Source organism: Channa argus, chromosome 17 (assembly GCF_033026475.1).
Source record: "Channa argus isolate prfri chromosome 17, Channa argus male v1.0, whole genome shotgun sequence".
In the NCBI taxonomy this organism is placed as follows: Eukaryota; Metazoa; Chordata; class Actinopteri; order Anabantiformes; family Channidae; genus Channa; species Channa argus.
Window position 1 is genome coordinate 8,411,803 of NC_090213.1, and position 14,693 is coordinate 8,426,495.

At 39.0% G+C, this 14,693-nt stretch overlaps 1 protein-coding gene across 1 annotated transcript in view; it reads right to left on the reverse strand.

The window, feature by feature from the left end:
- Positions 1-2,291: 2,291 nt before the first annotated feature.
- LOC137102976 (apolipoprotein B-100-like) overlaps positions 2,292-14,693 on the reverse strand; it is a 38,265-nt gene continuing 25,863 nt past the window's right edge. The window contains 17 exon segments of the mRNA XM_067482928.1: positions 2,292-4,751; positions 5,704-5,896; positions 6,325-6,446; positions 7,458-7,529; positions 7,791-7,916; positions 8,550-8,687; positions 8,813-8,947; positions 9,070-9,199; positions 9,573-9,840; positions 10,007-10,234; positions 10,330-10,632; positions 10,901-11,041; positions 11,188-11,308; positions 12,120-12,259; positions 12,622-12,729; positions 12,841-12,934; positions 14,265-14,574. Of these exon segments, the coding sequence (XP_067339029.1) occupies positions 4,620-4,751; positions 5,704-5,896; positions 6,325-6,446; positions 7,458-7,529; positions 7,791-7,916; positions 8,550-8,687; positions 8,813-8,947; positions 9,070-9,199; positions 9,573-9,840; positions 10,007-10,234; positions 10,330-10,632; positions 10,901-11,041; positions 11,188-11,308; positions 12,120-12,259; positions 12,622-12,729; positions 12,841-12,934; positions 14,265-14,574 (2,761 nt within the window). The 3' untranslated portion in view covers positions 2,292-4,619.

Consider the following 14,693-nt stretch of genomic DNA (forward strand, 5'->3'; position numbering starts at 1 on the left):
GTATGTAGTCTCACTGGCCAGGTCTTTGCTGCTGGGGATTGCCTTCATATTTGAAATTTCACCTGGCCAGATTGCAAACAGGGAGCATGAATCATATTGCAAGTCGTTTGATAAATAAGAACGAGAAGGATCGGGATATATATTCTTTGGGGCAACAATTTTATAGTCGCTGAAAATGGTGGTCAGCATTACCTTTTTCTGACCAATCCCCCGAACCAGAACCGCCTAGGTCATACCCTGATCCCTCCTCATCTTCCAGAAGGGTGGGAAACTAATTTTAATGGAGAAAGATGGATGAGGATAAAAGGTTAAAAAATTAATTACATGTGCTTTTCAACAGCACCACAGTGTTTTTAATATTCCTAATGCCAGACAGAAAAACATGACAAAGTAATGGAATCCTATAAAGGTAATAAAGAAATGTATTACTTCCTTGATACAAAGTCCCCGTGAAATAACACATTCTTTAATAACACACTGTTGCGGACAAGCCCACAGCGAGGCAAGTGATCACACTGTTATCACCAATAAAGTGTCAAAGTGTCAAATAGGAGAACTAAAACCCAAAGGACTCTGAGCTCTTTGAACAATCTGAACAGCTGTACTTAAAAAAAAACAACAACAACAACAAAAAACTTGTCTTAAATACATACTGGATTATTATGCTGCATCCATGGAGTATGTGCTGGCGAGCTTTAGTATTGTACAGTATACAGGTACTACTAAAAAGGCAGTAATAATGGAAAACCAAACTGATGCAATAAACCATGTGTTTAACTTGTGCTCCATCCTAATAATGACTAGCTGGAATCAGTTCTTTCATTAGTCAGAACTTCAAAATGTAACAGGTGCAGTAACAAAGTGACTCATGAACAATAACACATACACTATAAAGTATTTTACCAGCTGAACTGAATGTATTTTCAGTGAATTCTTATAAGTGTAATTAATAACAATCCAATTCTATATATTGTGATCATTCATCATCCAAATTGAACAACTTATTTACACTGCATATAATTAATGTTAATACTTAATTATAGTATTGGTGATAATACATATAATATATAAATCTTAAAATACGTTTATTAAACAAAATGAAGCATATTACTATGTTTAGTATGTGTGTGACCGTAGCAGTCATATTATAAACTAAAACTATACATAAAAACGTACCTGGACATCAACGTTTAAACGCTATTTACACGTCAATGCTCCAGTAACAACAAAATTAACCATTAGATAATAAAATGAAGACTAAGGCCATTAATTTCCCAATAACCTCTGCTTAAGAAAATAACTCATGTCTGACGAGTGTTTAATAGCCATTATTTAAATAAAGAGACACTGTAGCCAACCTAAAAACAAATAGTAGTAAAAATAAGCGCACTTTGGCTTCGACCCTTAACCCTGGCCAACATCAGGAAGCGAGATACGTGAGCACCAGCACCGACATACACCGGTAAAAATTAAACTTTGAAAAGTTCAAGATGTAGCAGACTGAAGACTTACCGACATACTGGCTGGATGTACACATCCAAAAGCTAAAAATAAAAGCGCTGTCAAATATGTTGTCATGTTTCAGATGAGTTGTGTACAGTTTATTTTTCTCTTCCTCCTCACAGAATGTACGCAGGTGTTTTGATTAAGCCTCGAGGCTTCGCAGTCCTTTATAAACCCCGCCCAACCAACAGGTAAACCGGTGTTCACATTAAACGCGTTCATCGTGTTCTTATAATTAGGGCATTTGAAAGAGAGGATCTCAATTATACAGTGATAAGTCTTGCAAATATTTAGACATTTACATACGTTCTAAACAAACAAACAACAAAAAAGCAGATATACATATAGTCCTAGCAGAGCTGGCAGAATACACACATTTAATTAAAATTCTGAATTTTTTAGTTTGCACAGCTGAACCATAAGGAAATATTACAAATGTGTTAAATATAAATATGATAGAATGGAAAAAAAATCAAAGCTCACATAGATTACCTGTAGTTGTATGTTTAAATGAATTTATCACTGGTTTACATTTTTTTAAAATTTACAATATGGCTAAACTTTTGTGGAATTAAAAAAAAAAATGCACTAAACAGTATTTAGTATACTGGCAATCTAATAAATAGTAATTGTTGGTAACCTATTACTCCTCTAAAAATAACTCTTGTTTTCCATTATTTTAGACACAAGCTACTGTATATTGTTAATTCCAGCTTCTGGAAGCATAGTGTTTTAAATAATTACTATGGCAACTTAAGCAAGAGGAAAAAACCACAATAGTGCAGTCAAATGTTAGAAGAACAGTTTAATCATACATAGTCACAATTCTGCTTCCAAAAATGAGTTTGTTTTCTTCATCTAACATCTGGAAATGTACATAAGGCCACCTGAAAATGTACATGACTTTGACAGTGTGACAAAACTCATATGTTCATATTTATATAATTGACAATATTTTACACTGCTTTTGCTTACAAGGTAGGAGCTGTTCCAAAATACAGCACTTTTCTGTACAAAAATAATTCTTGTCATATCTTGTGAAGTTTCCATGGTAGCAGAGGACTAAATGCAGCCTCAGTTTATTTTTTCCTTTTAAACTGTCACACATCAGAAAGACTATCAACAGTGGATGTTACAGCTCCAGTACAAATAGAGGCTGGCCTTTCCCATAACAGATTAAAAAACAAAATCCATGCCAGATTGTGAAGTCAAAGTTTTTTTTCCTCTAAAATAACACTTGATCAAATAAAACTGTATACATTATATTCAAGGGGAAAGGAGTGATGAATATACACACATCAAAATGCACATTTCTGCCCTTTTCTCCCCCAAAAAAGTGTAAAAGACATCCCATTTACAGCATAAACGTTTACAAATGTACAACTGTACAGACAAAATAAAAGCATCACTACCAATTTAGAGCAAGGCCTGTTCAACACCACAACTAGACATTTACTTTTTTTCAGTTTAACTAATAATCTTACACTTAGTAACTGCACATATACTACATGTAATCTACAATTATTCATATGAAGCAAAGAAGCCGTCACTACAAGCATTACAGGTGAATGGTACAGCCTTTGATGGCCCCACCAGCCTCCACCAATGCACTTGCATTCCCAACCAATTGAAAACCAAAATGCAATAATATTAATTTAAAAAAAAAAACAAAAACAAACAAAAAAAAGGTTTTTTCATCATCCCCTTTTTTAAACTTGTCCCACTATTTCTAGTTCATTTTACCTCAGATGCACAAAGCTGGGACAAGCTTCATTTCACAACATTTTTTTTTTTGGACTAATACGTCCTTCAGGTGGTGGAGGTCCCAATCATTGCTGCAAGCCCCCTAACCCAGAAGCAACAATTTACTCATACATAAAGATGCTATACATTGGTAAACTACTTCTACGCAAGAGATGGTTATTCAGTACATAAAGATACTATTTTCTAGAGCAGTGTTCATCTCAAACTACAAGACAGATAAGATGTTACACAAAACATGATAAAGAAAAAAAAAAAATTCAAGGATTAAAACCTATCACAGCATGCCAACGCATACCCCCACTCCCACCCCACAATCCCAACGAAAAAGTCCTGCACTATGGTCATTTCATATTAAGATTATACCAGGTTACACACTCCCTATACAACCAAACCTCATGCTCCACTTCTATAAGTTAATGGTAGCTTTCATCTTGCATAAACCCCGAGTGATCACCTGAATGAAGGAACGTAAGACTGCTCAGAGGGGGGCTCAGTGGATGCAGCAGCTCAGGTTTGTCAGGTTGTAATGTTAAGTACCGAAACAAAAGGCAGACTGCAAGCTGCTGGGGTAAACACACACACACACACACCCACCCACTTAGCCTGGAATAGGAGGCAAGAAAAAGCCACCATCAGAAACACTGCCCTAGATTAAAGCACCAATCCCCACTCTGCATGACAGAGGGAGCGGAGGGATTCCACACGCATTGTTTAGTACTATGAATAAATCCATTGGCTGCTTTGGCATGGGAAAACACGTTCTGTGCATTGGATAATATACAAATATAGTATTTAATTACCAGCTGACATAAGTCTGGTTACAAAAACAAATGGGATTGGGATAAAAGGATCACTTAGTTTAGCCTTATAAAATCACTTGCTGGTGTTAATTGTGAGAATTGAAAATTTCAGCAAATGTGTATTAATTTTTTCCTTACAGAGAATTTACAAGGTAAAAAACTAAATGTACAATATGAAAACCAGTCAAATACATCAATTACATCATTAACAATGGGCTTGTGCTTTACCCAGGAGGGAAAAAAAACCAAACAAACAAACAAAAAAACAAAAACAAAAGAGAAAAGTAAATCTGCCTGCGTACTTCGCTTTCCCTGGGCCTCACAATACAAAAAGCCTGCTCCAGAGATGGCAGAGTGTCAGGGGTCAGTTGTCACAGCGTTCTTAGATGTAGTTGACTTGTCTTTGTTTTTTCTTTTTTTGGTAATTTCCCCAAAAATGGGATGTCCGAGGGTGGCAAAGGCTAACCCCTATGGCTAAGGAGCATCTCTCACAGAACACAGGGTTTGGGGATCCTACTCTTCTTCTTCAGGGGACCCAGGATGTTGATATGACTACATTAGGCCATTGGTGGGACCTCCGATGGGACCCAGTTCAGATCCACTCTTCATGTAGTACTTTTCTAGCTTGGCCAGAATGTGCTTCCCATAGGTGTATTTTCGCAGAGTGGCAATGTGTGGCCGGATCTAAGGAAAGAGAAAATAATTAATTTCAACGTGTTTTAAAGATAAAGAGATTTGGGAGCTGGGTGTTGTTCTAATTTGCAGTTATAGAAGGGTTGATTTGTTTAGAAACTATATAGAAAAAATATCAGCGCAACTATGCTTTCTACCCGACCGTGAGAGGTTGTTAGTGTTGGCTGTATCTGAGGCATTACTGTAGGATCAAATAGGGTGTGAGTGTTGTCATCTAAAAAGACATTTTTCTTTTGTTGCAAAAAAAATCTAAATCTAGCAGTTATAATTTTGTAAAACTAAGCCAGATTGTTGTTGTCACATATGCCTAACAGTAAGTACACAATCGAAATAAATATGTGTTATCAAATCCATGGGGTGTTTTGGAACTAGTTCTAACTTTGTACTGGTTCTTGATACCCAACTGTAGTTATAAATTGACCATAAATAAAATAAATAAATAAATAAAATCCAAACAAAAAACAAATCTGTTTCAACTTTTGATGCAGCTCATCTGGCAGGGCACTCCACTGGCCTCTACCACTTAACTTGAGATTGTTGGAACGTCTATAATAAAACTGTGCAGTGTTTTGATGTCTGCTAGGCCCTCAAACTAACACCGGGTCTGGTCTGCCTGAATGATGTTTCATGAGTCAAGAACACTTAAAAAAAAATAAAAATAGACCAATACAACACAGTCTGAATGACCCTGAATCATTAAAAAATAAATAATAAATTTCTGATGAAACCATGGTAAATCACACAATACCCATTCAGTGCAAGGAAAGTTACAGCAGGATCTTTAACATTCTCTTTATAGAACATGTTATGTTTTTTTTTTCTCCTGCACAAATTATTTGAATTCATTAGGACAATGTTTTAAACTTTTTTGTATCTGAACAAGTATAGTGTGCACATAAGCCCCCTCCATGTGCAATACGTACATATGTAGCAGGTGACCCACCTTGTGCATGATGATTTTGCGCTGAGCAGGTTCTGCCATGTCAATCATTCTTTGTACAACATAATTAGCATACTGGTCCTTCATCATGGTGTACAGGGCGCTGTGAGGCCCATCTTTCTGGCAGCAGACTTCATCAATAAGCAGAGCTCTCTCTGCGCGCGAAGAGTGGATCACACATTTCTCAACAACATTACTGAGGAAGAACAGGGAGAGGAACTTCTATTATACACATATCTTACTAGTGTATTATTTAAAGACCCTATTAAACTGAACAAACTTTGTAATCATTTCCAGGTCTTTTCCTGACTTAAGTCTATCAATTCTCTTTATTTCAACATTCGCTCTGTATAGCATCACATGGATAAGGGCAGAAACATTTCCACGTTTAAAGAAGGAAACGGTTACTGAACAGAGGAACCCAACCAAACATGTGATTACCACATTGTGTAGTAGCTGTACATTTCTTTCCATAATGTTTCTGTCAAGGTTGCTTCTAAAAACATAAAGCCTGACAAGTGGGGTAGATGACTGCCTGGTAGTTAAACACAATCCTGGTTAAAATGTTATATAAGAAAAGTTATTCTCAGGTAGAATTCTGAAAACCTAAATCTAAAAGCTTACCTTGCAAATTTATGTTGGCTCAGAACAAGAACCTTTCCGCGAACCTCTGCTACTATCTTGCTCTTATCTTCCGGCCTGCCATGCTCCAAAACATGTTGAATGACGTAGTTACCATACTGGTCCTGCAGGGGGTAGTGAAAGTGTGAGCTCAAGATAACAAGCCATTTCAATGCTTTTGTAGTCTCAAAAAAATAAAATAAAACCAACATAATAAATAAAACAAAAATAAATAAATCAGTGTGACACCCTTTACTCTGATCTTCATGCACTACTTTTCACCATTGGTCTTAATTGGTGTGAGATAAAATCATGCAACTCTCCAATGATGATAGGTAAACAAATGAGTGACACCCCCATATAAAGATTTTTGAAAACCCTTACGTCATCACTGCGGAAGGTCAGACAAAACAGATGCTGCTGGTTTGGAGTGTTGCTGACCAGACAACACAACCAATAGCATCTTTGCCCCTTCAGAAATGGGTGATAGACAGTTATGGGTGTAAATTTAGTGCGACAAGATGGAGAAAGGAACTTACCTGACCAAGCAACAAATAACACCACTCCTACATTTAAATTAAAAAACAAAACAAAACAAAGTAGTAATTTGTTGGGTAGGTAATGTAATCTCCACCTTTGATTAGGAAGTATTTTCCTTTAAATCCATTTCCTCTCAATCAGTTTTTAACTACAGCTTTCTTATTTTGTGCTTGAATTTGACTTAAGTTCAAGTATTCAATGTCAAGTGACAAATGGTTTTTGTCACTTTTGTAAAAGCACCACTTATGGACACTTTAAAAAAATAAAAATAAAATAAAATTCTTACAAAGCAATCAAAGAATTACAGTTAAATCGAAAGATAAACATGAGAAAACCAGATTGATCTGAAGATGCTATTGGCAAAGGAGAGGCATCATGAGACAGCAGGGAAGCAAGTGTCTTAAGAATTCCGTGGCATTTAGCAAGAGGGGAAAAGTGAAAAAGGCGGCTCGGAATGTTAGGAGAAGGCCTGCAAAGGTGGGGAATTGGAAAACTAAATGTTAAATCAGATTGGTTACAAAGAAAAAACAAAACCAAAAAAAGAAAGAAAGGAAGGGAGAACGGGGACATCCGCAAGAGAGGCAAATTGCTCTGACCTTGAACAGTGCATCGCGGGACACTGTATAATATGTTTTGGGTGTCATCTCCAATGAAACGCCTTGATATTTCTAGATGGAATAAGTGAGGGGGTAGGGTGGATGTTTAAAGAATCAAATACATCAGATGCTTTGACAACTAAAATAACTATTACAGTCATCCTTACACTTAACATTTAGCAGATCACAACTACAATGGAACAATGACAGGCTAAAGATATGAAACATGAAGGAGACATGCAGATACACAAGACAAGCACACCGCTAGCAACATAATCTAGATCTGCAATTATTGTGGGCTTAGACACGAGCACCTTGGAGAAATTAGCTTACCTGGCCCAGCTGTTCAGAGTGCTGATGTAGCTCTTCGAGGATAGGCAGAGTTTGCTCCTGGGTGCAGTGCTCCAAAATCCTCTGAATCACCCTGCAGCCATAAGGGTGTGTGGAGAGCACAAACACCTGGAAGACGATAAGAAATGTTTTTTGGACTTGTGGAACACTAGCAGCACGTCGTTTTACATGTGGGTTACACGATAAACATTTTTACCAATAACAGCTCACTATTCCACCTATGCAGAGATGGTGGTAGTCAAAAAGGAGTAATATACCAATAAAAGCTGGAAACTGTGTGCAGGTAAGCGTGCATGTCTTTAAACTCAAAGCTACATTGTATAGTTTATTAAAAGTAACTTATAATTATAAGTTATTTTGGAGAGGTGCTGTTAACTCCTCCCATGACTTCAGACTCAAAAGAACAGAACTAGATGGAGATATTCACTGCACACATTTTGAGCAAGTATTTCAGCTTGTTTTTAAGTGAACACAGCTGACTGGCAGGGTGGAGTTTTATATTGTCCCACAACTCCATGATGTCACTCTGTACCTATGAATCTAGTTAGACTCGCTGTTCACACCCTCCACTGTACAAGCAGCTTGTAGCTTTGTTAACCTTGACAAATAAATTGACTAGCAAATCCGATCTATATACCAAATGGAAGCTTGAATGGTAATTATATTTTTATCTCCAACAACCCAAATTGTAGATAGAATATTGACTCGCAGCTGAAACATTTCTCAGAATATTAAACTCACCTGTCCCTGGAAAGCATCAATAATGAACTGTAGGGCCTGGGGCTGTACACACTCAATGCACTTCTGAACCACATGGTTTCCATTCTGATCCTTCACACACTTCAATACATGGCCATCCAGTTCACGGACAATGTCGCTCTAAAAAGGGAAAAAAAAAAAAAAATAGTAGGTGTCAATGTGTTGAAACCACAGATCGTAAATGACGGTTCATACACCTTAAAATAAATGCAAAAGAAATGTTAAAGAAGTGAAATCTCACTTACAATTACCTGCTGGTCTGAGGAAATGGACTCCAGGGCTTTCTGTATAACTCTGCAACCATACATCTGCAAAGCCAAGGGAAGGACATGTCCACGGATACGTGTTGCCAAAGCCAGTTTCTGGTCTGCACTTCCAAACTGAATAACACAAAAACACAGTTTTTGTTGCCTTGTTCGACAGAAAAAAATTGTCTGTTTGAGCCTAGTTCATAATTTATGGGAATTGTAATGACACTAAGATAAACTTTAACACTCCCAACCTCAAAGAATTTTTGGATGACATAGTTCCCAAATACATCAGTCATCAGTTGGTATGCTGCTTGGAGTATCTCTCCAAACACCATCTGCCTCTCAGCAGGAGTGGCCCTCTCCAGCTTCTGTTGGATAAATCTGTACAGACAAGATTAGAACAAAGAATTAAAAAAAACAAACAAACAAACAAACAAACAAGTTAGACAGATTTTGGTACATTTTCATAATGCACACCCGATGTTAATTTTATAGTTGAAATGCAGGGGGGGGAAACAAACAAGAGATCAGCTTTCGGCTTGTCCCTGTCCCTTGTCCCTGCCACAATGGAATGTATTCTGCATGTGTTTTTAAAATGGATGCCCTTCCTGCTGCAACCCTCCTATTTTATCCAGGCTCCGGACCGGCACCACAGTAGCCCTTGGTGGATGGGTGTGGCCACAGCTGGTGGGTTGGGATGTAAAGGAAAGAATCATAAAAATAAATTTAAATCAACATAGCACATCTCAGCCACCTTGATCCATGCTGGTCTTGAGAGAACTCGACCATGTGCCCTGGGAGGTCACGGAGTTGAAGGTTTGGGAAGCGGTTGTTTCTGAAATCTTCCAGTAGACGGCTGCGTCCGGACGGCATGACATCAGAGCGACTGTAGCGGGGCCGGGATGGAGGAAACAGTTGGCTGCTGGAATTGAACAGACTGGACGTCCCACCAGTGCTTCTGTACTTCGCCTCAGCTCCAGGTGCTGCAGAAATGTAACGTCCGCTGCCATTTGTCAGGCCACCTAGGGTTACAGAATGCTATAAATTATGCCCAAACACTACTGTGGTTACAATATCAAATGTAAAAGGGGTTTTGCTTTAAAAGTTTCTCATTGTGCAATCTCAAATAATAATGAATTTAACACAGAAATGTTAAATAAAATTAATTCTCACAAATAATCGGCTTACCCAAGTGAAGACTGGAAGAGGATCCATGAGAAGAGGGTAGAGAAGGTGGAGGGGTGAGTGGGGAGTGACCTGGTGTAAGGCCAATGGGGCTGGGTGAAGAAGAGTAACCCAGGCTGTTGTAAAAGGGCTGGCCAATGGGAGTCAAACTGCTGCCACCACGTTTGTATAGATCAGAACTTGCCAACAGAGAATCCCTGCGAGACACACTACTACTGGTAGAGCTGGATACTGCGAATGACAAAAAGGAAGACAGAATGAGCATTAGTAAACAGATTACTGGATGTAAAAGGTTTCTTTCATCTTCACTGAGCTTTGTCACTGACCAGAAGAACCAAAGCCTCCAAGAGCAGAGCCCAGGCCCACACCAAGAGAGCCGCCAGAGTTGCTGAAGCCCAGGGAGGAACTTGGTGGTGGGGGGGCAGCAGAGGTGTGAGAAAAAAGGGAGCTGCTCTGAGAAGTGTTAGGGACTGATCCCGAGCCGTAGAAGGAGTTGGAGGGCAGGCCACTGCTTTGTGGGGGAGGTTGTTGCTGCTGCGGCTGGGGTTGAGGTTGAGGCATGGAGCGATACAGTCCATTAGTTGGAGGACCAGACATGTTGTTACCAGAGCCGGATGCTGACGCCGCAGCTGTTGGTTGAGGATGTGAAAATCAAAAGAGCTAATTTGTGGTACCAATTAAGATTGTGACTTTTCTACAGTTATATCCAATAAGTGAGACTGACGCCATAAATTGGGACACCTTAAAGTGACAGTCCTTGAGATTTATATTTATTAAATAATAAAAAAAAAAGGAGTGGGGGGAGTAGTAGTAGTAATGATGCTAAAATGTCCAAGGTAGAAGAATTACACGTTTCATCTGCATGAAAAAAAAAAAAAAACGTTTATCAGCACTTACCAGCCTGTGCTGCTGCAGGGTTGATAAGGAGTGGGGTCTGGACGATACGAACTGGCCCACTTAGACCTGTTCGGGCACCAGGGCCCATTACGAGGGCTCCAGTCTGATCATAGTAGGCTGCAGGGGCCAAGACCTGGTAACCTAAGATAACAAGGAGAGAGAGAGAGAGGGAGAAAAAAAAAAGGGAGCTTGCAGTTGTAGATTACTAAATAATTAACTATTAAAATAAAAAAAAGGCACTCAACAAATACATCCAAAAGTGAAGATAAATACAGTGGTCTACCAACCAGGCATTCCTGTGTAAGCCAATGCAGGGTTTGCAGCAGCAGCTGCAGCTAGAGATTCTTGCTGACTTTGCTGGCCTTGACCAGGTGTAAGAGGTCGCTGGTTAGTTCCAGTTCGCATCACCTGGAGAAGGATGTAAGAGTTCTGTCACACACAGGATGCAAAATTGGATGCTCTAACCCCACTGGCAACTTTGGTCCAAACCCTAAATACTTTTATATTACACTAAGTATCTTTGGCTAAATAAGGAGCAGTTCTAAGTTCTGGTGTACACATATTGATTAGATTTTACTAAAACCACTACAACAGTCATTACGTTTGATCCAAATGTTGCTAAAACTGCAATCTGCACTTTATATTTTCTTTTGCCACATCCAAGAGGTTCATTAAAAAAAAAAAAAAAAAAAAAAACATGACTAGTCTGTTTTAAAAAAATTATGTGTTCATGTATGATCCAATGCTCATAGTTAAGGCGGACTGAAAAACGTTATTCTACATTTGAGAACATGCTTAAATCAAACTTTATATAGGGCCCAGACACACCAAGCCAATTGTTCGCAGCAAGCGTTCATTGGCACCATGGGTGCTAGTTGGACCCTGCATCAGAAGCTGATCTCTCTCATTGACAGAAGTCTGATCGGAGAAAGAGATGACCCTTATTGGCAGTCCAGCTTCGTGCAAATCAGATGCTAGTTATTTTACAGTTTGTATTTAAATGGTCTTAGATCTTCTACTTTTTCTATTCATGCATGGGCCCATTGGCTGTTAGCTTTGCAATGTTCCAAATACCATGCGTCAGCCCAGACAGAACGCAATGTGAGCTGATGCAGAAGTTGATATTTATCACTGCTGCTTTGATGCTGGCTCGTTATGTCATAGCCCTTAAAATTCAAATCTGTGACAAACAGCCAGGCTATTTATGAACAATACCTACCTGTGGTTGGCCTGGTCCCTGATTGGATGCTTGCTGATTAGCTGAGTGATTGGCAGTAGATGCAGCCTGTTGCTGGAAAAGATTGGCCGGATAGACACCCCATGGAACACCGTAGTACTGTGGTGGAACCACCGTTGGGCCTGATGAAAACATTATGTTACATACATATATTACAACATACACCTAGATTAGAACTACCCTCTTTAGTTAACCAATATATGCTTTTCAAATGTAGGTTTACAAAGGTAAACTGTTTAGGTAGGGTTAGGAGTGTTGGATTAAAAAAAAAAAAAAAAAAAACTTTGAAGATATCACTTTGGGCTGTGGAAAAACTGTTAATCAAAAAGATAATTAGCATATTAATCAGCAATGAAAATACATTGATGCAACCCTACTCACGAGGGCACGACTTTACATACACCTTTATTTGAATTAGCTTTTTTTTAATTTTTTTTTTTTTTTTTTTTGAGTGTACATAAATATTTCATGTGTGTGAGATCACCTGCAAGTGTTGCTGCTGCTGCCAGCCCAGCAGCGGTATAGGGATCGGCTCCAGGGGGGGCAGCATTAATGATGTAAGGATTTGGCACAAATGCAGGAGCAAGGCCAGCTGGATAATATGAGGAATATTTTGAGATTTATAGTTTCATTCCACATCTCATGCAACTGTAAAAAAACAAAACAAATAACGCCACCAAGAAAAATTAACTGATTGATTTACCAAGATGCTGCTGCTGAGCTGCAGCCAGAGCATACTGTTGTTGCTGAGCTGCAGTGAGCTGCTGAACAGTCAGGGGATTTGATCTCTGGAACAACTGAAAAAACAAATAACTGATTACTTAATGTGTTGAATAAACTTAGTAAGGTCTCTTAATATATTTTGTAACGCTTTATATTATAGCCAGTTACTTACAGAGTAAGTACAGTGACCTTACTGTGTACTTATTAGTAATAATGTGTTACCTCCACAGTACATATGGATACATATTTGTTGTTACTGGATAACAACAAGTAAACTTTGGGGAATAACAGGGTATCAAGATGTGGAACCAGCTCCCAGTTGAGATTTGAGAAGCAGACACACTCTCTACTTTTAAATCTAGGCTTAAAACCTTCCTTTTTGATAAAGCTTATAGCTGGTTATACTTATGCTGCTATAGGTTTAGACTGCTGGGGGACCCACTCCCTGATGCACTGAGCTCCTTTCCTCCTCTCACCCCAAATTTATTTGTCACCACTGTATTAACTTTGTAGGATCTATCTGCCGTAGTTGGCGTTCTCCTTCTCTGTCTTCTCCTTCTCTGTCCCATTCTGTAGGCGTCCCCGGCTTTGGGGCTGTGCGTGTTACAGTGTGCAGCTACTTGTCCTACCAACCTGCCCGATGTTCGGCTGTTGCTTTTGTTGCTCTTTTCTTTTCTTTTCTTTTCTTTTCTCTCTCCACTTCCCACTCCACTCACCCCAAACGGCCAAGGCAGATGGCCGCCCACCCTGAGCCTGGCTCTGCTGAAGGTGTCTATCGTTTTTCCTCTCCACTGTTGCCTCAAGGATTGCTCAAGGGGGATTTGTTGGGTTTTCTCTATACATCTTTATAGTCTTGACTTTATTATGTGAAGTGCTTTGAGATGACTTTGTTGTGAATTAGTGCTATATAAAATTGAAATGAATGACAATAAGAAATTAAGTATGCTGCAGTTATGGGGTACTTATTAAATAATTACATGATGGGTGCAAGTATTTGCACCCATCTATATCTATACCTACCTTACTATATCTAAATCCCTTTATTACCTGTTGTTATACGGTAGGTACAACACATGAGGACTAATAATAAAGTGGAGCTTCTTACCCTCGTATCTGCAGTTACGTAATAAATATTCAAACCCATCATGTATTATACATTATAATAATAATATTAATAGGAACCCCTAACTACAACATACTTACACTGTAAGTATTGTTCTTATTATCATTTTGTTACCCCGTTATTTCTAAAAGTTTGTTTATTGTTATCAAGTAACAACAAATATGTATTTATAGGTACTGTGTAGCTATACTGTAAGTATAAAGTAAGTTCACTGCACCTACCCTGTAAGCCGTGGGCTGTAACCTAAAGCCTTAATGGTCTATTATGGTGTTTCAACAGACCTGCTGAGAGTTGTAGTCAAACAATCCTACTGGAGTTCCTGACGAGTCCACTTGAATCTGATTCCCAGCATAATCAAACTGAAGGGACTCCACACCTGCTGGTTGCTCCATACCTCCCATGCTCTGGGCCTCCTGGTTCTGGAAGTCTTCTGCTGGGACCTTGTTTTGGGCAGGGTTCTGCTGCTGGAGGTGGTGGTGGTGGTGGTGGTGGTGGTGATGATGCTGTCCCATCATTTCCAAACCCGTCTGACTTGGTCCCATCCTCTCCACAGCCTCTGTGGGGGAAGCTTGACGACTTCCAGGGGTCGGACTGAAAAAGCAAATGTCAAACTTGAGTCTCTCTCAGGGTTAAAAATTTAGCAATAACCAATGGCCAAATGCAAGTAGTAGTATGTAGGTGGGTATGTAGAAATGTTATATTTCTATAGG